This window comes from Falco cherrug, chromosome 9 (genome assembly GCF_023634085.1).
Source record: "Falco cherrug isolate bFalChe1 chromosome 9, bFalChe1.pri, whole genome shotgun sequence".
Lineage (NCBI taxonomy): Eukaryota > Metazoa > Chordata > Aves > Falconiformes > Falconidae > Falco > Falco cherrug.
Genome location: NC_073705.1, coordinates 57568237 through 57594062, shown reverse-complemented (window position 1 = coordinate 57594062; position 25826 = coordinate 57568237). Strand labels below are relative to the sequence as shown.

General features: G+C 34.1%; 1 protein-coding gene across 17 annotated transcripts in view; it reads left to right on the top strand.

Annotated features, from left to right (window-relative positions):
* CFAP46 (cilia and flagella associated protein 46) overlaps window positions 1-25826 on the top strand; it is a 99225-nt gene that overhangs the window by 35064 nt on the left and 38335 nt on the right. For 14 of the 17 annotated variants that reach the window (XR_008733793.1, XR_008733791.1, XR_008733792.1 and 11 more), the window contains 22 exons: window positions 1376-1507; window positions 2760-2925; window positions 4477-4561; window positions 4669-4807; window positions 5337-5520; window positions 5964-6123; window positions 9037-9260; window positions 11265-11384; window positions 11711-11878; window positions 12223-12371; window positions 13707-13805; window positions 14067-14196; window positions 15147-15293; window positions 16651-16851; window positions 17139-17245; window positions 18055-18237; window positions 19020-19155; window positions 20018-20206; window positions 20927-21115; window positions 21823-21957; window positions 22894-23073; window positions 24589-24756. Coding sequence is in view for 12 of the 17 variants with exons in the window: in XM_055719864.1 (XP_055575839.1) it covers window positions 1376-1507; window positions 2760-2925; window positions 4477-4561; window positions 4669-4807; window positions 5337-5520; window positions 5964-6123; window positions 9037-9260; window positions 11265-11384; window positions 11711-11878; window positions 12223-12371; window positions 13707-13805; window positions 14067-14196; window positions 15147-15293; window positions 16651-16851; window positions 17139-17245; window positions 18055-18237; window positions 19020-19155; window positions 20018-20206; window positions 20927-21115; window positions 21823-21957; window positions 22894-23073; window positions 24589-24756 (3391 nt within the window). In the remaining 5 variants the exon portion in view is untranslated. The remainder of the gene's footprint in view (window positions 1-1375; window positions 1508-2759; window positions 2926-4476; window positions 4562-4668; window positions 4808-5336; window positions 5521-5963; window positions 6124-9036; window positions 9261-11264; window positions 11385-11710; window positions 11879-12222; window positions 12372-13706; window positions 13806-14066; window positions 14197-15146; window positions 15294-16650; window positions 16852-17138; window positions 17246-18054; window positions 18238-19019; window positions 19156-20017; window positions 20207-20926; window positions 21116-21822; window positions 21958-22893; window positions 23074-24588; window positions 24757-25826) is intronic. The other 3 variants (XM_055719857.1, XM_055719859.1, XM_055719862.1) reach the window with 3 other exon arrangements.

The window sequence follows — 25826 nt, the reverse complement described above, 5'->3', positions numbered from 1 at the left end:
TTAAAAGCTCAGTGTCTTACTTACCTGATAATTGAAAACTCTGATCTCAAAGAAAAAAAGAGAGAAAAGGTTGTCATATATGAACAGAAAGTGGAGTCCTTCATTATAAAAAGCTTATATCCTTTGATCCTTCTAGATTTTTATGTGCATGTCCTCCAAAACCAGAATGTAATTTTATCAAATGAGAAAGTAGGGAACTCCATTTAGTAAAATTTTTTTGTAATGTAGGAAGTTTGAAATAAACATGTGAAACACTTTGAATATAATTGTTCATTTTTCTCTCTGAAAAATAATGTCTCTTTAAAAATAGCAGTATTTTCCCCTTTGAAATTCATGTTATTTGCTACATGGGGAAAAACATGTAAAAGCAAATATGGTATCTTAATATGAAAAACGTGGTTTCAGAAAATTACAGAAATTGAGAACAATACTTGCTGCATGTCTAGCAGTCTGCAAACTAGTGAATGATAAAATGTTTGATTCCTTGACAAAGAAATGTAGTTATGAAATATCAATGTTGTTTCCAGGGAAACAGAAGATAAACTTTGTCTTGCCATGGTAAGGTACAGCTTCAGGAGAAAGAAGGGTTATTTATTTTTACTTTTTTTCGTTGTTGTTGACTTGTACTGTAGAACACTGGTGTCCTCTCGTGGACACAAATCATAACTACATGATAGTTCTCACCACAGAGTAGGAACTAGGCCAACTAGAATGTGTACATTTCTGTATATGGTTGCACATTGTAACTAAGACATAAAAAAAAATCTTGAAAATTGTATAATTACTTTTCTTACAAAATCACTGTTGACCAAAGATACCAAATTTATTTATTTACTTATTTTCAACTGATTAACTGCTAGGACTGAAAACTACATCATTATTTTTAAATATAGTAGATTATGATCCAAATCAGTATCTCTAGAGCCCTGTGCATACTTTACCAGACATAAGCAAGACCGATTCCAAAAAAAAGTGTCAAAAATTGTCTCATTTTCCCGATTCCTGTTTTTAATTGCTTGCCATCTAAGTTTGACTTTGGACTAATACTTTGATGTACAGTAGTGAATAATGGGGAGAAAACCTTAAATCTACTTTTGCTCCTTGTTAAATTTAAGTAATAATTTTAAAAATCTGATTTCACAGTTATTTTCATTAGAACTTTGAAAAAGATATATAATTTCTGGTATCTTTTTGCAAAATGTTCAGTTTTTCAAATATTTTCTGATTTTAAAAGAAAAGGCAGTAGAAGCATTTGTAACTTCCACAGCTAGAGACATCTATTTAGTAGCAACTTGAAAGCATCATTAATAGGAACTGGTATATTCTTAGACTGTAAGGCTAGCACTTCTTGAATTATTTATTTGCCTTTATTCAGGCCTGGTAACAGATTGAGACAAGAAATGTTGAGCACTACTGCTTGTATACAAGGAAAGAGTATAATGGAAAATTTTTCTGGAAGAAAACATTTGCGTGTTACAGCATCAAAAGCTTTTGTTCAGAGTGCCAGGTATGTTTTATTTTGAGAAAAAAACTAATATAAACCAGACCTAAAATCTGATTTACAGATTTGCGGATCTAATACTTGCAGAGCATCATATTAATGTTGTGAAAATATATGTCATGAACCCAAAGTGGGAAGATTGCAGATAGGCAGGAGAAGGTGACACATGGATGATGCATGACATGCATTTATGAACTCTTTGCTGTTTGAAAGAAACAGATCAATTATCAAAAGTAGGCAATTACAACTCTTAGAAGATGAACATGTGATGGCTGATGTGACGCTGTTAGCATTGTAATACTTTCTTCCTTCCACTGATCATTAAAAAGAGAGTGATGAAGTTAGACTAGGCAGTGTAACAGAACCTGATGTGATGTCACGTTGCAGATGAATCTGTGTTTTTTTTAAATTTGGATGTTATGACAAGCAGTTTTTCAGGAAAGACTGAGCACATCTATCTACCTTTCTTAACACATTCTAAAAGGGAGACAAAAAGTGGTGAACAAAAAAACCTAGGCCTTAAGTCTAGTGTTAAGACATAAGGTATGTGAGCATATGGACTCTAAAAATCATGAAACTGTGGTAGAAAATGGCAAAGATTTGCAGATTCAAAACCTACTTTTTTGAAAATACTAAAACTATTCAGTGGATGATTGTTTAATACCAATCCATAATTGTGAGCTAAATTCTAAAACTTTTGCTTGCTAATAGGAGTATTGTGTTGTATCACAATCTGGATGATTATTAAATTTTATTAATTTGAAGTAACATTTGCATGGAATATCCTCAAAACAATTTGAATGCAGCTAGAGACATTTAGGGTATATTCTTATGTCACAGTGGCACTGTACTGTTCAAAATCCATAGCATTTTAATAATTGGTTTGTTCGTTTTAATGTTTTTAGAATGAGAAAGTAACAGGAAGACAAAAAAGTAGATTACTCCAATGAGAACATCTTGAGTAGATTTCTGCTATTTTTTGTAATGAAGGCTTTTGAGCTAAGATTACACAAAAGTACAGTAAAACCATCAATATGGTACTTGTTTATTGCTGCTTCTGCTGAACATGTGAGGTGTTTTGTATATAAAAATGGAAAATACCTTTTGTATGACGCTCACATGCTAACCCGTCGTTGCTGAGCTTTTATATGGCAGCCCTTGGATCAGGTAAACCCAGATGTTTGTAGAAGTAAAATCCTTTATTTTGGGCAAGAGTGTGATTGTTCCCCTTCACTAAGCTGTATTTCACTTTCTTCAGGTACGCAGGAGAAGCTGGAAATTATTCCCTTGTAATGTTTGCAGCTAGACACTTTTGGAATACATGTTTACCTTTGCTAGGTTCTCGACATGACAGAGAGCAGTTTAAAGAACCTACTGAAATAATTCTTCAGAACATAATTAAAGCAGAATCTGAAATCAAACAGGTAAGAATATCTAATAAGTATTGCTAATTGTGCTTGTGTTTAGTGAACAGTACTGATGATAAAAAAAAATTTTGGTTTGCTATTAAGCTTTGGGTACATACTTCAAGATACTGATACTTTTCCTGGGAAAGTGATTTATTTGTTATAAACACATACATGTTTTTTTACCTGCATTCACATAGCACACATTCACACGTACAGGGAATCACATTTTTTTTTTCCATTTGGTGGTTCTCGCCAATTGTCAGAATTGCAACAGTCCTCTTCAAAATAATTTGCTGTCTGAAGGGCTGTAGTGTTTCACTTTGTGAAGCGTACAAAAGGGAATGTTTAGAAAATGCTCAAAGGGAAATCCAGAAAAAAAATCCCTCCAGCATGTCAACAGCACCACACAGCTTGGTGTTTTCAGCAAATGTGCTGAGATTGTGCTCAATCCCATTGTCTGTGTCACTGATGAAGATATTGAACAGTATTGGTCCCAGTATGGACCCTTGAGAGATACCACTCGTTACTGGTTTCCACCTGGATGTTGATCCATTGACTGTAATTTGTTGGACATGGTCATCCAGCCGCTTCCTTATCCATCTAACAGCCTATCCATCAAACCTGTATCTCCAATTTAGCAGCAAAGTTATGGGGCACCATATCAAAGGTCTTACAGAAATCCAGGTAGATGACATCCATAGCTCTTCCCTTGTCCACTGATGCAGTCGCTCTATGGTAGAAGGCCACTAGGTTAGTCAGGCTTTGTGCCTTCATAGAAGTAAATGCTGATTTGAGCAAATTTGATAAACCTTTAATGATGCTAGTGTAATCCTTACCCAAAAGTTGTAGGTACAGCTCAGGTAATTTATTAGCGTAGTCTTTATGTATTCAGTGGTCAGTGTATCAGTAGAACTTTATATGGATCTATTTGTGAATCAAGATAGTGAATTTATCTTTGAAGTTGCAAAACTGTGCTGTAGATGTCTCTCTGTACTTACATCTCTGTAGATGTATCTTGTCTCTCACCTTTGGGTGAGAATTATGATGGTGAAATTTTCACAGCTAAAGCCAGCTAAGCAAAATGGGACAAGGAGGCATCAAGTCATCTTTTAAAAATGATCTGAAAACAGTCTGAAAAATTAAGCTGTTACTCGTTTTTGACCAGAGAGGCTGTTGAGTCTCTGCTTGGAGTACTCAAAAGATGGCTGAACAAAACCTTTGAGCAGCGGTGCAGACTAGAGAGCTCTGCAGGGTCCCTGCCAACTTCAACTATTCTGGGATTCTCGGACAGCCTACTTCAAGATTTTGTGTTATTTAATCAGTGTAACTGATTGAATATTACTGAGTCTGGTTATTGTATTGGGTTTGTATTATAGAACTCATTCTGGAGAAATGGCTGTGATTTTAATCTCCTGCACAAGTAGCTATTTACGTGACAGGTTGATAGTTCATATTAACCATATTAATTGGTTTACAAATGAAACAGAAGTACAGTAATACTTGAAGACATACATTAACCAAAAGATTACCAAAAGACTTTTTTTTTTTCTCTTTTGGTCTTTGTAGGAGAAGAAAGATGTGTTGCCTTTGCATCAGTGGATTACAAAGGATTTTCAAAATATTGGGTTACCAGCTGAATGCTTTCACCCAGGCATGTTCTTCTTTCTTTTGATCTGGTAATAAAAAAAATCCCAGTATTTTGTAATATCATTACTCTAATTCTTTCATTTATTAATAAATCATTTGAATACTTCAAAGGTGCTGAGGAAGATCTGACCTTACGAACCTCCTTATATGGGTTATTATTCCATATACATGCTGATAAATCTGATTGGGAGACAGCACTAAAAGTCCTAGATGAAGCTATTCAAGTTTTGCCTCAGACAAGACACAGTCTGTAAGTTAGTTGACTTATTTTTATTAGAATAAGCATCTTGATTCTTGAAAAATAAAAATCTCTCGTGTATTTTTTTTTATTTTTCTTTGGGAAAATGCTATGATTAGTTTTTTTCAGCCTGTCAGTTCTTATAACAAAAAACTGTTGTGTCTTTTTGATGAAAAAGACATGCATTGGCAGTGCTTCCTTTCATTAATCTGTTCCTAATATTTGTAAATTTCTTTTTTTTCAAACTTGTATATAAGTAGTATCTTACTCTTCCGAGAAAATAGGCACATGAAATATGGTTATATAGCAGAAATTTTAGTTTTCCTAGCTGTAAGTCCATTTATGTTAAATGGAAACTAAATTATCTAGGGTAGCGTTTCCATAGTCTTATCCAAGTTCAAAGATCTGAACCTTTTATGTCAGTTTATAAACTTCATATCTCTGTACTGCATTGATACAAGCTAGTATATCTATCCTACTCACAGAATTTCTTTACAGGTACAGATACAAGTAATTTCCAGTTTGCTTGGTCTTTTTCTAGCTTTATTTTTAAACATATGGCTACAGCGAAGGCAAGATTGGGATTCAGTTTTATGATGGACATTCAGAAATTCAGAGATGAAAGTGAAGATTATTTGTCACATATGTGGCGTCATTTGGCAACAATGTCCAGAAGTATTGTTGGACAGTTAAGCTGTTTTCAAAATGCAGTCATTGCTTTACAGGTGTGTCAGTTTTTACTATGTGTTCAAATGCTGACAGAATGTTGTTTCTCAAGTGATACATGGGATTGCAAGTTCTGTGAAGTACATAACTGAACCAGTAGGAAGACCATATGCTTGACCATTGTTTTTTGAGACTTCGAAATTGCTCTTTAGTTGGAGAACTGTGTATGGCTGAATCTTAGTATCCAGTAAAAGTTCAGCCGAGGTCCTGCCAAGCAAAGATGTCTAATAGTAGCCAAAAGTTTTGATAAAGCAAAAAATTAAGTGGTAATTTTCTGTTACATTCTGTTCAGTGTAACTCTTGATTATATGATGCCAATGAAACTGCTTACTGTCAAATTACTATTTTTTGCTTCTATTAAGGCTATATTGAGTTGTTTAATTCCATTTTGATAGTTTACATCACCAAATACAAATGAACTCTTCCTTTATTACTTTTATAGAAACAAGAAAACGAATGGCAGAAGATTGATTATTTGGTGGAATTTGCTGAATGGTTATATTGTAACCAGTTTCCCCTCAGTGATGTTATTAGATCTCTGGATTGGGTGGTAGATCTCCTGCTGCATATGAAATTTCCTATGCAATCCTCACAAGAAAAAGGTATGTAAAAGGTGCATATCCTTCAGAGAAGTTTCTCAGCTGCAAATGCAGTAGACATTTTTAATGTAGAACTTGTTACCCCAAAGAATGGCACCAGCTTGGCTGTATTTTCTTCAATATTCACTGTCAATTGTTCAATGCTAGCTTAAATATATCTGTGAATTCTGTGTCGTGCCATGGAAACCTACCCTCAGTCTTTTGGTATAGTAAGATACAGCTCCTGTCTGATGTAGGGGTTCCTGAGTTGTGAGATGCTACCAGAAGGCAGTGCTAGGCAACTTTTTCAAATGGATCCTCATAGAAGCCCAGATATAACTGTAGGAAAGGGTTTCTATGCCAATATGTGGGTACCTATATCCGTTGCTCTTTCCTTGGCTTTATCTAGTATTTTAAGATTGATTTTTTAAAAATTACTTTCAAAGGGATATATGCTTTCAAATACTTAGGTAACTGTAAAAATTCTTTGGTCCTTTTACACTTGCAGTCGTATGGACTCAGTGATCTATTTTGATAGGATGCCTCATTATTTAGTTGGGAAAAAAAGTATCTAATTTCTGAAACAATACTGTGTGGCATTAACCAACATCTGCTCTGCTATTTTTGTGTGGATAGATGAGATAGATCAGACAAGTACTTCTGCACTGAGTAAGGTAAATGTTCAGTATCTCTAGTATCACACATTTGATTAAAGTCACAGCAGTATTCTGTTCATAACTTTCTCTTAGTGGTTTTGTTTTAATGGGTTTTTTTAAAGCTGTATGGCGATTTGAAGTTTGTTCCTGTTCTTTAATAATCTTCCCACCCAGTTTCACATGGTTGTTTATGACTACTGGGCTTCTTACACTAATGTTTCAAGAAATTTTTAACAAAACTTTTAATGGAAACTGAAATAATATAATAAGAAAAATCAGATTCAAATATAAAACAACCCAGGTTGGAAGGGACCTCAGAAGATCATCCAGTCCAACATTTTGTGGAAGAGGAAGCCTAGATGAGATTATCTGGCACCCTGTCCAGCTGTGTCTTGAAAACCTCCACTGATGAGGACTGTACCGTGTCCCTGGGGAGGTTATTCCAGTGGTAGATTGTTGTCATGGTAAAAAATGTATTTTTCTTTCTTACATCAAAATGAAACCTCTCCCAGTGCAACTTGTGCCCGTTGCCCCTTGTCCCTTCTGTGTGACTTGTGAAGAGAGAGCCTCTATCTTCTTCGCAGCTGCCCTTTAAGTACTGGAAAACTATGATGAGGTCCCCCTGAGCCTTCTCTTCTCCATGGTGAAAAGACCTTAACTCCCTGAGACTTTCTTCATAGGGCAGGTTCTCCAGCCCCCTGATGATCTTCATGGCCCTCCTTTGAACCCTCTCTGGTCTGTCTGCTTCTTTTTTGATTTGTGGGGAACAGAACTGGACACGGTACTCCACCTGTGGCCTTACAAACACTTGATTAGAGTGGGTGGGATGGTCACATCCCTGTCTCTGCTAGAAATGCCCCACAGCCCATGATCCAACTTGTCGTCATTGCTGTAGCAGCACTTTGCTGACTCATGCTCAGCTTGCTGTTCACCAAGACCCAGGTCCCTTTCAGCAAGGCTGCTCTCCAGCTACACAGATCCCAGTGTGTACTGGACTCTTTGGTTATGTTGTCCCAGGTGCAGGACCTTGCACTTGTCTTTGCTAACTTTCATACAGTTCTTTCTAGCCCACTTTTCCAGCCTGTCCTGCTCTCTCTGTAAGAAGGCTTTTCCTTCTGATGCGTCCACCTCACCACCCAGTTTGGTGTCATCAGCAAACTTGGTGAGGGTGCTTTTAATCTCATCATCCAGAACATTTCTGAAGATGTTGAACAGCGTGGGTACCGATCCTTGGGGGACCCCACTTGTGACAGCTGGGCAATGACCATTGATCACCACCATCTGCGTGCAGACTGTTAAGCCAGTTTCCTACCCATCTTACACACCACCTGTCCTGTGTGTATCTTGCCATCTGTATCTTTTATTATGAAATAACAAAATTAATCTGTTGAACTGTCCTTTTCCCTAACTTTATACTGTTTTACTCATGCTCAGAATTCACTCGCCTTGCCTGTTACTTAAATAAATCAATCTGTGACAGTTACTGGATTCTGTGATAGGTGTCATGTTCCTGCACCCTGGTTTATGTTGCAGAGCATTGATTTGATGTTGAAAGATAACTGTGTCTTTATAGTACTTCACTTTAAGCTGAAAATCTGCTGAAGTACTTGGTTTTGAGCTGAATTTCAAGCAGAGTTGGAATTTCTATAAAACATAAGTGTTTACTGAAAAATTACTAGAATTACACAGCATAAAAGAGAGGATTGAGTAGCAGAGTATAATCCGTAGTTGCGATCGAGAGCCATTAAGATATCTCGTTACAGACACAGAGATGAACTTGAGCTATGTTCTAGACTTAGTTGACATTGACACATCTGTAACTGGATTATTGCCCATTTCTGTATTGGAAGTGAGTGCTGGCCAGATCCACTCCTTACCTGCTAGGTAAGTTAGGACACAGTCTTCAGTCATGGCAGAAACCACTACATCAGGATCAAAAGGATTTTTGATTTGACTGCCACACTACTTTAGTGGTTGAAATAAGTAAGTTAGACCGTCTGTCCCACAGTTTTATTTTCAAGAAGATACAGTTAAAGTGTGCTTGCTTGCAGTGGATTTCATTTCTATGTCAGGCTTACATTTAATATACATAACTGTTACAATATTCATTGAAAATAGTACCAGTAGCATTGCATCACCATAAGGGCATCTTCAGCAGATGAATTTCCATTTTTCTGGATTTTTTACATACATGTTTTCATTTCAATTTAGAAATTTTAACTTTTAAATACATTTTTAAAATACTGTCACTGTGAGCATGATACTTGTTTTTTTTTAACAGAAAAAAATACTATACCAAAATTTTTGCCTACAGAAAATTTGAAGACAGACATTGGAGCAAATGGTACCATGCCCCAGATTACTTTGGAAGATTTGAGTAATATTAAACAATTGGAAGCTTTGTTTAGAACACAGACATTAATGGCTTTAATTTCTGGTTATAGTTCTCCTTTTCATCAGCAGCACTGTTTGATGGCATATGCTTGTATCATCCGTATCTGGCAGGTAAGATCGTATGAGAATACATATTGTATTGTATTATATTGTATTATAATGTGGCCAGTATATTTCAAGTTATCTTGTGCAGTTATGGTGCCAGCTATTCATCTGATGTTTTAACTACATCTTTATAATTTCCAATTTTATGGTCTAGTTAATATAGTTTTTCAGGTTTAAGGATTAAACAAGATAGTTGTTTCTCTTAGGAAAACAGAGAGCAGATGTTAACGATAAAAGCAGCGTCCTGTTGTTTCTCTGGAGTACATTCATATGTTTTGTGCAAAAGGTTCTAAAATTTTGTATTTTTAATTTGTTAAAGAATCTTAGTAGTGGTGGAACACATACTGAAGACATTGCTGACAGGTTTGAGGAATGGTAATTACAGATGGACCTTCACTTACGTTGATTCAAAGGGGCTGTCATTTGACTGGCAGGAATTGTGTGACACTGTTAAATTAAATTTGGATGTTGGTTTGTTAAGTTTTGAGGAAAAGTATAGACAGGCAGTGTTCACCAATTATTCTCTAACCACTTTTTCATTGTTACAGCATTTCAAATAAAAAAAAAAAATTCATTTCTCATTGATATGAATGCCTAAATTAAATGGCTGTTGAAAATCACAGCAAATAGGAAAATAATTATACATAAAATATGAGTGAATCTTTGAAGGGACCAAATCTGTACTTGATAACATTAATGCCACAAATCATTATAGAAAGAATCCTAGTGGTATAGAGGGGACATATCAACTAGATTGGTAAGCTGTCACTTGTGCATAATTTTTATTCCAGTTTGCCTGCTACTTCTTACTCCTGTGGTAATTACAATCAAGCTTTCATTGTGAAATCATTTTAGACTGTAGCATTTGATTTAAGACAGGGATTTGAAACATAAAAATTGAATATATGTATTTTCAGATTTACATAAGCATAATTTTTAATATCCTGAACTTGACTGTTTGAGTACTTTACTAGAGAGAAAAAAGTATCTGAAAGGAGTATTACTGTTTGAATAAACTATTAACTAAAAAATTTAAGAGGTAATGCAGCTGTCAGTGCCAGTTGTAAAACAATGAAAGTAATTCTAAGAACTCATGTTTACAGCTGAACGGTACTGGGAGAAAAAGAATAAACATGGCATTAAAGGAATGGAAGTACTACAAGACGGTTTAACCTTGTTTTGGAGTGCAAAGTAAAGCAGACTTGACTGCAGATGTCCTTTTCTAAAGCAGATTTTCAAGTGATAGGACTCCATAAATAATTCAGTAGACGATATTAAATGTTCTCTGAAAACCTGAATAATCCAAGCCAAAAAAGCTGCCTCTGACTTTTTAAAAGACATGTGTACCCTTTAATTTGAAATTTTGACAAGTTGTGCAGCATACAGCATTATTTTCCCTCATATTTTGTATTCTGCTGTTGATCCCTCCAGCAAAATATATTAAGCTTCTCAAGTTAATGTGGTTTATTTTAGGTAAGATCAGAAGTTGTGCTGTTGCATGCACAGAGAACCTTTTAATGGCTGCTTTCATATGCTTAAATATTTAGAAATTTCTTTTATATAACATTAATTAGTAGCATTATAGAAAACTTAATCCAGGAGAACAGAGTAGCTCTTTGTGGTCTTCCAGTTTACTTTGATATGAAATTCATCCCCTGTAGAAGATTAAGCAATCTAGACTAGCAGTTTAAATAAAATAATTGAATTTGCAACCATATAGGTTAAAAAAGTAGCAGTAATAATTATCACAGGGATGATGTCATCTTTTGATGGTTCAGGTGCTTTACTGCATTGTCATGATCATCCTAATTGCTACACAAGTAATGAAATCATCTAGGAGTGTTTGAAATTTTACTTTTTTGAAGAAAGCTCTTATACAATACATAATATAGTATGTGACAATTGTTGGTTGCTGTAGATAGTGACTTACAGTGAATAATGGTTATTACTAGAAACTGATATTATTATTGAATATTGAAAATAATGAACTGTGATTATTTGATTATCTAGGTATCATTGTCAGCATCAGGCCCTATTGCAAAAGTATTATCAGAGTCTTCACAACTTACAGCTCCTCAGAAGGTACTAATTGCTCCTAAAAAAGAGAAGGACAAAAAGACAGACAAACAAGTAAGAACCCCTTTCCTGTGGAATTAAGAGAATAATTATTTTTAAGAGATCTTTCCTTTTGCTGATTTGTTAAATAATTCAGATGCTTTCCTGTAAAGACTCATAATGTGTGAAGATTTTCTCTGTGAATCTGTATATCATACCTTCACTTTTGATTGCGTGGACTTGACAGCTCAGAAATTGCCATTAAAAAAACCAACAAAAAAACCTTCAAAAGATATTCAGCAGATACATTTTTCTAAAATGTTAGTGGAATATTTATTACCAACAGGAATGTTAATTTGGCCTCATAAATGTCATTATTTTTTATTTTTTATTTATTATAGGTTGAAGTTTCTGTTGTGAAAGAGAAGTCTAAAGGGAAAGGGTCAGTTGATACCTTACCAACAAATGTAGAAGAATGGGCTCATTATGACTGTCCCAATGAAATCAGAGCTGCTTTTAAACATAAGACAAATAGTTATGGTATTAACTGGGATAATTTCCCAAAACCTGTAAGTATACTCCTAAAAATTCTAGAGCATTATTTAGGAAAAAAATGAGTAGCAGAGAACTATGTTACAATTTAGTTTTTCTGTTCAGACAGCTGTCAGAAATACTTCCTTGTCATAATATTCATTAATACTTCAAAGTGTTAGTCTATTCTCTGCATTCAGAAATGAACTTAACTTAAAGAATAAACTTGCTGGCTTTCTATGTACCTAGCTACTTTTTCAGCTTGAAAGTTTAATTATTTTTTTTTAGTAAAGTTTGGAACTGGAGATATAATCATTAATTTAAAATTTATTCTCTACAAAATTGTGCTTATACTGATTGAATTAAAAACATTTCTTTTCAGACTTGCACTTTGTATTTTATGGATGTTTTATCTAAAGAACTGCAGAAAATTTTTTGCCCCCACTTGATTCTTCCCATCTTTCAACTAGCTGAAGTTATCGCTAATGAAGTTGTGGAATGCAGAAGTCTGTCTGATCTCTATCACCTTCGGTTTGTAGCCTTTATTTTAAATAAAAGAGAAAATGAATGGCATGGACCATCCATTAATATTTCACTAAGTAGTTAAAAGCCTTTCTGCAACTTACAGTTTTATATTTGTAATGCTTTTTATTTCTTTTAATTCATTTTTAATACATATTAGTAGAATTTTGATGAATTGGTTTGATTGTGGAATTAAAGCCACTAAGTTTATCTGTTACTAAATGTAATCTCCACAAGAAAAGGTGTACAAGATTATGAACTCAAGCCACTTTCATGTGAATAATTTTTGAAACGCCTTATTGTCACCCAACAGAAAAAAGGAAAGTAAAAAAATATTTCAATGAAAGTATTATATTTTAATTATTCAAAAGCCAGACTCCCATCTTGCATCAAAAAGGTATTGTCTTTAGCTTAAGAACCCAAATAAGTATCCCCAATAATCTCATTTTCTTTTACAGAGATTTGCCTTTTTGACTAAAATTTTTGACTGTTACTTTGAGTAATGAGACTTAAGGGTTTTGATTCAAAAATACTTAATATGCATGCAATGGCAAATAATTGCTGTTTTGGTTAAACATTTCATTGTGCTTTTTTGAAAGGTATTGCATAATGTTTGCTTAATAATTAACAGTTATAAGCAATAACTGTTTGCTTAATTCCCGACAGTTTGTGAAATGCTATATAAAGTATTTTTAAAATACTTGAAACTGATCCCACATAACAGAATAGATACATATAGAACTGTGTGTTTGTCTGGGTTGCCAATGATTGCTTAGTTACTGTCTTACAAGTAAGTACTGAGTACAACAGTACTAATTTACTAATAGGAAATTGATCTTTAGTGAAGCTTTGCTAGACAAATTTTTTTTCTTGACTCTTCAATATTTGTTTTTATTTTATGGTATTTTATCTATGTCTGTGACCTGATTTTTATATGTGATCAGATAGGTGTACAAGAATATATTACTCTTTACTCAATACAGAAAAGTAGGTTAGCACATACACGTGTATGGGTTTTTTTGCATGTGTTGTGAGACCATACTATTAATATTTTTGTACTTTTGCCACATCATTTTTGCCACTAAATTGGCGAGGTATGGGTTTGATGGATGGACTGGGGATACTGGTGGATGCCCTATCAATGGAATTGTTCAACTCTATCAATGGCTATTTTCAACTGCTGCATTTCTCCCTTTTTTATTTAAAATTTTTGTTATTGCCAATATTAATCAAGACATAAGAAGGCAGGATTGACAAATGTGGCATGTATGCTCTTTATATATAATGTGCTTATATGAAGCAACATATGAAAGATTCTGATTGTTTCTTTCTTTTTATTCTTAGAATTGCCCTGATATGTTCAGACCTAAAACTGAGTCAGGCATCTTCATATCATGAGAAGGCTGCTGGAGAAGCATACATTAGTGACTTAGAACAAGCAATGTATGTATTTTCACTACAGAGGCTGTATTTAGTTGGAATTTTTTTCCTTACAGTTGATGGATTATTGAGGGAAAAAATAGTCAAAACCGTGATCTCTTCAGACAAATTTGATACAGTAGCTGTGCCCTAAAATTCTGTGCATGATTGTTTTGTATCTGTCCACAGAGTGCGTGTATGTTGAAGATGCTAGCACACTAATATTTCATTACTAAATACTTCTAAAATACACTTGAATTTACTTTTTTTTTCCTTGTGATTTAGGTGTAGGCGAGATATAGCACTGAAAAAAGAAAGAAAAGTACATCCTAAGACAGAGGGAAGGAAAACTTTTTTTGAAAATGGTCAGCTGAATGGTGGTAGGGATGAGAATATCCTTACTTCAAATGAAAAGGTTTTTATTTCTGCTCCAGTTTCTTTAATAAATTACTCTTCAATTTTTATTTTAATATACTTGACAGTTCGTTTTGAAATAATTTTATACTTGAGAAATACATGAACACAGAACATCGTTAAAAATGCATACTACTAAAAATTCTACTGGCAGGCATCAGCTGAAAGTGAGCTGGGTTTGCCTGGCATATTATTTGTATTGTGGAACAACAAAAGTAGAATCTAGATTCATACAAAGTAAAACTGCTTTTCTACAAATAGAAGTTGGGACTAATGCAAATAAATAGAAAAGACTGAGAAGCAAAAAAGGCACTGTATTTGCTCTTGATCTTGGTTTTCTCTTCTTCCTCTCTCCATTACATCATTGCATACTGTTTTGCTCCCTCTAGTAGATTGTTTTAAAGGGGTGCAAATATTTCAGCTCTGTCTTTTCTGTCTCTTCATTAGGAAGGTAATTGCCTTACTGGTATTCTTAAATTTTACCTCCAGTTTCCTCTTTATTATGGCAATTCTGTCCTTGTTTTCATCATATTGTTTTGTTGTCTTTGTATATTTTTTCCATTCTTGTTCATTTAAAATGTAATTTTTTTCCTAATTACTAATCCCTCTTGCCTCAGCTATTTTAGCTCTTGCAAAGAGTGTTTCTCTTTGATTGTTTCAATTACTACCAAGAATCAATTTCTTCATGACAGTAGCAGATCCAAAGTAATCTATTCTAAAATTAGTTTTAATAGTATATACTTATTAGTTGAATGCCTTTTGAGAACTATAGAATGCAAATCTCACAGTAAAGCCGGTTTTCCTGTAATACAACGTTGAATTTTGAAGTTAGAAGATAAGAGCTGGACTGTGGGATATATCAAGAATTGAATATTATACATAATAACCATTTGTATTCCATCTAGTTCAGTTTTGAAATCTAGGAAGGTGTAATATTTTGTTGTTTTTCAGTTTTTTGAGGTAAATCCGGTAGCAGGAAAAGGACTGAGTACACTTTCTTTCCCTTACTTGTGGATAGAAAAAGCTGAAGTACTAATTCAACTAGGCTTGTATCAACCAGCAAGACTTCTGCTTTCAGAGGCCTATGCTGCAACTCAGGTACATCAGAAATAAAATAGAAAAAGAAACGTTAATAAAACGTGTATGAAAATGTTCATTTTGATGCAGTTGTTCATAATCATAGTAATAAAACTGTGAAAACAAACCTCGCCCGATCCCAAATGTGTCATTTAAGTTTCAGCATATATAAGGTGTATATTTAAATATATGGCACTTAAATCCAACTTTATGGGAATTGTCTGGAGATTATTTTAGCCTGTGAAGAGTGTCAGCATCTCTGTCTGCTTTGCAGTGACCTCAGAAGATGTATGTATATCCAAACCTTGTTTGTTAAAGTAGCTTAGGGACATTCAGGATTTGCTCGTAAGAGAAAGCATTTAGCTCCATCCTGTCAACGTTTTGGTAATTTGAAATTCTAGTTATACTGTTTTGAATTATGTTACAGTTTTACTGCTAACTTTCTGATAAACAGCCACCGACACAGAAATAATGGCTTGCAGTTCTGGCAGATCTGAAATAAGTGCCTGTATGTTCCACCAAACAAATCCACGTCATCTCATTATTATGAAAAGTTTACATTAAAGATACTCTTCCTATATCTACCATTCTCCATTGTAGCTCTCTTCTTGGTTATATTGAAACATAATTACTGAAGTAAATCCTTTACTTTTAAAAAATGTAATTATTATCCTGTTACTCCACATAATTTTTCTCATGTGAGTAAAAAATGCTTATGTATATTTAGCATGAACCATGAATACTTTGAATAACAAAGATTAATAATAAATTATATATATATATATATAAAATATATATCTTATTAAAGCATTAATTTAGTATTGTGCCTTGAGAAGAGTTCCAAAGACATTAGGGTGGACTATAATTTTAATTATATAATTTCTTAATAGTATCCTGTATGTCTGAATGCTACTATACTATCTATACTGTACAGTATATTTGTCTCTTTTATACTACTAGTATATAGTTTATAACTAGCATAAAGTTGCATTGTAAATTTGCTGAAACTCTAGTGTATCTAGATCGTAGTTCACTAAAGAATTCTTCATTCCCATGTTTCTTCATCAGATACTGACAAATGGCAGTGGATATATGCATACTAAATAATAGAAAAATAGCTTATTTGACTTGTGAGGTAGAAGGTACAGGAACATCAAGAAATGTAAAGTGTATTTGAAGATTTTAAGTTCTTGGTATGAAGCAGACACTGTTTTTTGAGAAAAATAATATAAGGAGCAACTCTGAAATTCTACAGATAATTGAGGAAATACCATTTGCTTATTTCTGTGCCTATTCATAAGTTTAAAATATGAATAGAAGTAAATATGAGTAGCAGTAGTGGATCTTTTGTATATAGGTCACATATCTTTCTTCCTAGGAATTGAGGGCCTTGCGTGATGTGTCAAGGTGCTTGTATTTATTTGCTGTATTGGCTAACCTGGAAAGAAACCACAGACAAGCTAAAGCACTCCTTGAGAAAGCACAGCTTCTAGGAGGAAATGAACAGTTTTGGTACAACAGTACTCTTAGTCTAATAGAAGCAATTCTAGAGGAAGAGGGAGAAGGAAAACAGAGCATGGTAAGGGAATTTTTTTATTTTAGTGGTTCCGTTTTTTTGCAGCAGTGGTGCGCCTCTTTCTGTGAAGAGAAATGTTACAGACTTTGTATTTCAATAAAAGCAGAAATAGGTGTTAAATGCAGTTAATGTTGTTTTCTCTGTTGTGCATTCAGCAAACATTGATTAGATTCTAAACAGGTGCAGGCCAGTAGGAATGAGATTTTACCCACAGAAGTTTAGATTGTTTTTCTGATCAGCTGTGTATCCTTCTATTGAAATAGAATTACAAATTTCTTTGTTACCTGCAGGCTTGTGAGATACTGGAACACATTGTAAATGTGCTCAGATCTGCTTTACTGAAGAGACCTAACAGGCAATCAGAGTTGGGTTTCATAATTACATCCCTTGAAGCCAGGTAACTGTCTTTTCATTAAAATATGGCCAGCCTCAACAATGCAGTTACATTGCAAATACATCTTAATTTTTGCCATTCAGTCGTATTTTAGTATGGTGGATTCTGTGGATTCGCAAATATTTTTCTTCTAGGTAATTTATGTTTATTCTTTTCTTTAAATTTAAATTTCCTTTCTAATTTCTTCATTCCTGTATGTAGTCCTACTACCTGTTAAGTTAGTAAGCTAGTTCAGGTACCGCAGCCTATTGTGCATAGTTTGTGGTGTAGGTTACCCAAAGCAGCAAGACACATTTGTCTATGCAGAGGTATCTGAGCAGATATTCCCACAATACTGCTGTAGTCTGCAGTATTGACCTACTTCTCACCATGATCCAAGAAACTTTTTTATGGTGAAACTTAACAGTGATTTTGGTTACATTGAAATCTAAGCACAGAGAGCTTAAAATGTGTTAGTAAAACGAGAGAAGTATATAACATTTACACATCCTTCTCTTTCCAGAAATGTGAAATTTTTGGATTAGAAAGGGAAGACTAATAGTTTCTCAGTTCATATATATTTGGAAGACTGATCAGGCCTAGGAAGTCTGAATAATTTGGTACATGGAAAAAATGACACCTCAATTCTAACCTGAAAATACAGTATTTTTATTTTTTTCAAGACCTGCTATAATTTGTAGACCACAGATTTAAAGAATGAAGAGGCTTTTTCTAGACTTCTTATAATTAAAAAGAGTACAGAGAGAAATGTCTGTTTCCAAACACAGCCTGTGCTTTTTGACTACTATCTTGCACTTAATTTTTGTTCCTAGGAAAACACTTATTCAGATACATTTCACCCGAGATTGTATGACAGTTAATACTGAGTCTTGCCAGTTGCCACATATGCTAGAGGAATCTTACAATAAATTAGTTCAAATTGAGAAGGACTTCTTTCATTATGGACATAAAAACTGCAGCGCTGAGATACTGCTAGAATGTGCACATATTCACAGGTAAGATTATATGTCGGATGAAAAACTTTTAACTAGTCCATGAAGTGTACTGTTTACTTTTTTATAGTCTAATTAAAGATGGAAAAGAGCACATAATACTGTCAGGCTTTACATCTTGGTGTCACACATCTGTTTGCATTCTTGCTATGTTCCGTATCCAGAAAAATACTGTAGAATCAAAAATTCTTTTCACTGAAGGCAGAATTAATCCTATATGGTACTAGTGATTTTTATACTGGTTTTGAGGTCAAAACAAAGTATCGAGGTCTCCCAAGTCAGCTTTTTGTCTTCCTATTTGCTTCCTAAAAGCATTTTGGCTGCCATACCAGTAATTTTCCAGTATTCATGGGCATTTATGATTCTTACTGTTGAAATGGTTATCTAGGAATCACTGTAATAGCAAAAATGCAAAACACAGTATGCCTTGACTTGCAGCTGTTTCCAAGATGTCCCCTTAAAACAACAGGTATGTTTTGTATCTGGCTTTTCTGCCACTTTGTTCCTGGTGAATACATACTCTAGACTATTACCTGCATTTTTTTCTCTTTGTGTCTATAGCATCTTCTTGCATTGCAGCAGTACAGTTCCAAGAATAAGAAAGACCTTGGAAAAAATAATGTGTGAACATTCACTTTTCCTATTTTAAAAAAGCGTGTACAAAATTGTTCTATTTTATCTATTAATCAATTTGTTTAATATATTAATATGTTCAATAGTGTTGATACCGTAAGGATAAACACTTTTATGTCTTAGTTCCTTTGGTTATATGTTTTTTTTTTCAGAATGATTGCCAAGCAGGAAAGAAACGAAGAATTAAAACGTAGTCACTATCTAAATGCTTATAACTTAGCTCAGAGGGCAGTATCCAAAACAGAGGAAGTATTTCATAATGTTTGTAGCTTATTTGCAGTTAATGAGGTATGGATATATTCATTTTTTTTTACTACTCATGGAAAAAAAATCTAATTTAGTTGTACTGTTCACTTATTCCTGGATAATTCCTGGAAGTCCTAAATGAGATTATCTTCCTGTAATGGTAGGCATTGTTTGAATATAGAAGGAAATACTGCATGCCAAAAGAATTTACAGTTTAAAAAGGGAAGAAGAGAAGCGGAAATGAGAGGATTTTCCTGGTCTTTGTCAATTTCATTCAATTCTAAAATTTATCTAGTAGCTACAAAAGAAAGTCTAAACTTTGAGATATTTTTGATTGTCTAAATACCTCACAAGTTTAAAATTCTCAATAATAAAATGTTTATTTCTCAGGAGAAAAAAAAAGGTTACATAGAATATTATGTAAATAAAGAAAGCCTGTCTTCAAAATAGTGATTTTTGGGTAATGAAAGCCTGCAGCCAACTTCACTAGTGTGTCCCATTGTACTCTAAAATCCAGGGGGTTTTGTCTGCTTTGCCTTTTTTAAAGAGCAGGTATTTTTGTGCAGCTACCAAAACCATAAATATTAAAATTCTGGGTTTATGTACACATTTGTAACTCCTTTGGAATTAGATATTTGTATCAGGTACATAAAATGTGAAAAGTAGAAACCCAGCTGCTCTTTCTGTGCAGCTGCTTTGATTGATTTGTAATATATTTAACGTTGAAGTTTGTTTTTTTAAATTACTTTGATATCTTCATAGCAGTATCTCTGATCTATTGAGGCAATATTGTTAGAATGTTTGCTTCTTTAGTTAAAAGAAATACAACATTCTAATTTTTGTTAGGTAAATTTGCAAAAATACTTGAAATTATAATCCTACTTTTCTTTCTTTTGTATTTCAGACTACAAATATTAGTCTCCCATTAATGAGGCAACTAGCTAACAGGAAAATAGATCTTGTAGAAATTCTTTTGGATATTTTTCATCTTGTTATTACTATAAAAGATCTTCAAAAAGTGGGAGAATCATCATCCCATAAAATTCTGGAGGCATTCGTCAAGGAAACTGCTGAAGATGATGCAGCAAAACAGGTAATACAAAACATTTAGTCCTATGATTTCCATATAAAAGGTATAACAAAGTTTCGAGGCATGTTTTCCATAGCAGAAGTTCTTCCACTACTGAGGAAACAGGTCCCCAGACCATTCATGTATTTTTGCAGCTAGGGAAAGTTCAAGTGTGTGGTTTTTGTCTTGGGGATGGCTTATTGAGGTTTTTTGGGGGTTTGTTTTCTCTGGAAGATTTTGTTTCTCAAATGCAGAGACTTAAAATCCACGAAGAGTAGCAGGGAAGTTACTTGAGACTTTGAAATTGCTGGAGGTTTTTTGCATTATTGTCTCCTTTTTAAAACAGTTGGTTTTAAGCAGAACTGCCTAACCAAGTGATGAATAAGAATGTGAGACACGCCCCACTGGAACAGAGCAGTAATTCTTGCCCGTTACTTTGTCTCTGACAATGACAATAGGTAATGCTGTTAAGGAAAGCACAGTGTCCCCACTGTTCTCCATGGTACCCTCCCCTTATCCCGTGTTTTCTGCAGCACTGATTGTTGTTTGCTTATAGATGTTACAGTGTACTTTTTTTTTTATCAGTTGTTAATGAATTTGTGTATTAGTTAAAGACAGCTTATTTCTAATTGAAAGTGTAATCACATTTAACAAGTATGTTTGTATGTAAATGTGTGTTAAAAAGTAAGCTTATCTATGTGTGGGTATATATAAGCAAATAAGCATAAATATGTATTTTACCAGGACTGGAAGTGTGTGGAACGCACTGTGGGTCATATGATGCTGGCTCAGTTAGCAAACATACAGAATCTTTGTAAAGGCTGTCCTGACATCAAATCCAAATGCCTGTATCTCACTGGAAAAACTCTTCGTTTACTTGCCATTAACATAGATCCTGTATGTTCAGAGATTTACTGGAATCCAAATGTTATGGTATGCATTCTTTCCTGCATTTAAATTCATTCTGTGTGTAAAGTTTGTCTGCCACAATATTTTTTCTGTATACATTTGTATAATACTACTCTTTATTTAGAGCTAGGTTTTAGATATTGCATGCAAGCCATAATAAAAATGTATACTGATTCAAGTAATTTCAGAAGAATGCTTTTGTCTACATGCCATTCTCATGTAATTGTTTTTTTGATTCATTTGTGAGATATCTTAATTACCATAGTTAAAAAAAAATAAATCCTTGAATGCCATAAAGGGATAGGTAGGTTGGTCTCTGAATCTGTGCAAACAAAAAGTAATGACTTGTAGATTAAAATCTCAGATTTGTAAATTCCTTTTGTGTTGTAACAAGAGCACCATGTAAGAAAAGTTTATTGAGTCATTATAAATTCAGTGATGAATTAAAGTGTTCAGAATAAATTAACTGAGGATAAATATCAGAAAATAAACATGTTAGAGGTTGTTTGGGGAGACTTTTTAGTTTCTGTTAGTCATATTGTCATCATAACATATTAAGAAATTTTGATGCCTGATAATATTGCTGAATCTCTCACCATCAAGGGATTCATATAGTGAGATGATTTCTTTTAAGATGAGTTCCATTTTCACCTAGATTTTCACAAAAGAAATGAAGCCAGCCATACATAATGGAATGATTAATTACTCTGTTTTTATACTGTGATGAGTAGGAAGAAGCTAGATCAAATGTCACAAAAACTGTCCTGACTTCAGCAGATCGCAGCGAACAGGAAGTGACAGACAGCACTTTACCAACCAGTAAATGTCAATATGATAAGTATAGGAGGAAAATACAAGATTTAAAGGTATTATTAGTGTATGTACTTGCATTAGAATTTGAGTGCTTCCTTTTTATGGAGTAATAGTCAGAGTACCTTATCAGTTCTGTTTGAACTGATAATAGAAACGTTTGTAGCATAACTTTGATCTTACTAAAGAAAAAAAATTCCAGAGCACCCCTAAGAAAACAGCTTTCCATCACTACTCTGCTGTGTATCTCCGTCCTGCTCTTCAGTACACGCTGTTGGAGCTCCTGATGGAGCTTTCCCAATTGCTCACAGAAAGAAAGAATTTCTCCTTCAGTGGTTTCCCAGTGATTGAACATGTAGCATCCAGGATAAGATGAACAAACAGTTTTCTCTCTGCTTTACATATATGCCTTTCTAAGGGAGCGTAACATTTTGCAGACTGGGAGCAAAGAAAGAAGTAACTTCTATCACAAAACATCTGTAAAATTACAAAATTTAAGTTGTACAATGAGCTGATCGCTGTAATGGCTGCAGTTCAAAGCACACTAAGAATTGGGAATGTACAGTTTGTGTTGCCAGTATAATCAATAAACACCTGAGATAAGAAATTTGTGGGTTTATTTGTATTAAGTATAGTTAACTGTCAATGGGAACAACTTTACTAAGAATTGACAGACAATTCCTTTGTTCTCAGTGGCTCATTGCCTGGAATTTAAATGCTGTCCTGCTAAGTACACATTTTATATTAAAGAAAGTATCTTACTAAAGCTTTTTTTTTAAAATATTTTATAACAGATGTTGGTGTCTGCCAAATAATTAATCTGTATTTGCATATTTTGATCATACATCAAGTAAATGCATTAAAAAGGAGATAAAGCATTAAAATTCATCATGAAAACTGATACTTTTTAATGCTAGTAATCTGTATACATAGAACAAATATTCAATATTAATACATATTTTAATATAAACCTTTTTATTTTTATCATCTAGAAGGAACAGCGGTTGGCTCAGAAATACCTTTCTCAATCCAGTGAAGCTTTGCTACAGTGTATGGGTATTGCGTTCAGTCGTAACATTACTGATGTGCTGGCTCGTGCTAGTTTTGAAATGGTTGAATGCTTTCAACAATTTGATCCAGTTTCAACTAGCCAGTTTTTGGCACTTCATCAGGTAATGGAGCTAATGTATTGTGCTTCTCTCCAGTATGAAAAGGTTGTTTTAAGTTACATTAAGCAAAAATGTCAATTCATGTAGCCTGAAAACTGGTCATACAGAACACAGTGCATGAATACATATAAGAACTAGCGAGTAATACAAGTAATCAGATACATGTTTGCTGAGTTCAAAATGCTTGATCAGTGACTTTTTAACAATTACCTGTTGTGTTTGACTTGACGTTTTCAGTGATGGTTGCTTACATGAAAAGATTTTTAATATGGCAAGATTACTGTAATGTGATTAGATATGATGAGACATTACCACAAAATACAGTTTCATCCTTCCCTAACGAATAATTTTAAAAATGTTTCTCTGGATTTGTTCATTCATTGTTTTGAAGCAGATAGGAATAGTTTACATTCAATTTGTCAAATCAACACCTACACAGCATGGTCCCTTAGATGGCTCAAAGGTGAATGAATTGTTCATGTGAGTTTGTGCCTTCGCCACAGAGATGAATGGCTGTAAGGCTTATATTCCTTACATTAGGAACAAATAATACATACTTCCTACACCATCATCTCCATTGTAGAAATACAGAAATGCACCTTATGCTGATTTCCTTCCTGCCACATCAAGGCAACCACAAGAAATTATGACAGACAGTAAGCACCTGCCTCTCTATCAACACATAGATTTGCAAATACCTCCACCCATGGGTGGAATGGACTAGGTAGGTAGGCAGGTCTTCTGATAAATCAGAAAACAGCCAATACTGGGGTTTGTGGTTCAGTCCTTTATTCCTGTACTCCTGTACCCCACCATATTACTCATGGTTTGCTTTCTTAGTGAACAAGCTAAGTAGAATGCATATTAAAGCACCAAAACCCTAAGTAGTCAGGTCTTTTAATGGGCAAAAAATTCTGCTAATTCTGTCACTATCCTGCCCAGAAAGGTTTATATTAAAAAAAAAAAAAAAGTTATTCCAAGTCAATATTAAATATCCCTTTAGAATTTTTGATTAGGTCAATCAAAATTGCATTTTTTTAATGTGACAGCTGCATTAAAAGAAAAAAATGCTTTAACTCTTAGCAACCATCAGTTCAAAGGACAGGATTGGTGTGTTTGCTGATAGAAAAAGATAGAAGGTCTTACCTTTCATATTGCTCTTTGTAGGATGTCTGTTAAAATGTGTGAAGTGATGGCTATACAGTAAAAGGCACAGAAGCACAGAAAAGAGCTTACTTGAAAGGCTAAATTCAGAACACAGGCATTTACCTTTCCATGTAGACCTTAGATGACTAAATGCAGGAACATAGATGATAAATGTAGTCAAAGAAGTCGATTCTCTCTATTCATATCTAAGAAATCTTCAGAAGTTATTGCCAGACTGTCTGCATTTGCTAATCTATCTCACCTTTCAAGCAAGAGACTTCTTTAACATACATATATGTTACAACAAACATAGAATATATATGTTTTTGTATTATTTTGGTGAGGGAAAATAAACATATAAAAATTTTGCAGAGCTGTTCAGCATCTATGATGATGAAGAGTATCCTTCTAACAGTTACGTCTGACACCAGCAGCTCTCAGCTGGCAGCATTACTGCATCTTCAGAATCATTTAAAACAAAATAGGAACACAAGTGATCTTCTAAAACAGGTGGAACAGCAACTGACTGCTACTTCAATGGTAACTTTTTGAGATGTGCTACTTATTAGGGGTCTGTGACATATATGTATGTATGCATGCATGTATACACACACACACACAGAGGCATATCGTTTCAGTTATTCCTGGGATTCAATAATATTTGATCTGTTCTCTTTAAAATCTTATTTTTTTTTGTTTTCCTAATTTCAGTCATGGGTTGACTTGGTCATGAATTTTTATTACTATAGTATGTATGGTCCTGTGGTTTTGTTTGTGCTAGGTTATCCATGTGGCATGAGCTATGTAATTTAAGTCAGAAGTGAGATTTTAAGGATGCAGTTCCAGTTTGTCTTGTAGGTAGTTCAGTATAGCTGGATGTCAGAGTTGTGCTGTCTGCACACTTAAATCATTAATTCCATGTGAGTCTCGCCCAGTCGAGTTGACAATGCCATTGTAAAGGACTCTTGCAACAGAGACTCCTGTCACCATCTGGAGAGCATCCAGTCATCTTGTTTGAGATACTCATGTGTTCATGCAAGTGTTACCCTAAGAAAGGAGCCTGATTTTTTAATTTTTTTTTAAAGCACTCTTATCAAGGAAACAGGGCATCAACTAAACTGTAGTGTTGCAAACTGGATACTTAAATAAACCAACCAGTAAAATGTAATTCGTGTGACTTGTAGTTCTGGAGCAAATAATGGATAAAGTTTTCTGGGAATTAAGTACTCTTATCTTTCGGTCTCTGCTGGCTGAGAACTGTGTATTCTTCCAATGTCTAAGATGTAAAAGTGGATACCAAAACTAAGATTGGAAGGCTCTAGGTTAGAACTGAGTGAAATTAAAAACTGCTAGCAAGTTAGATGCAAAAGATTAGCACTAGCTGGTAGGGTTTAAGCATTTACAAAACGTGGCAAGCAGAGATAAGAGTACAGGGTAAGAAAAATAGTGGGTTTGGGCTAATCTTGGCTTTTCTCAGTATGTGCTGTATTACCTTATTTAGCAGAAGGAATAGGATAATATTTTGGTTAGAAGCCACTGTTTTTGAGTTGCTGTAATAATCTAACTGGTAACAGATATCCTAGCTGAAACATTCATCAGCACCCACCATA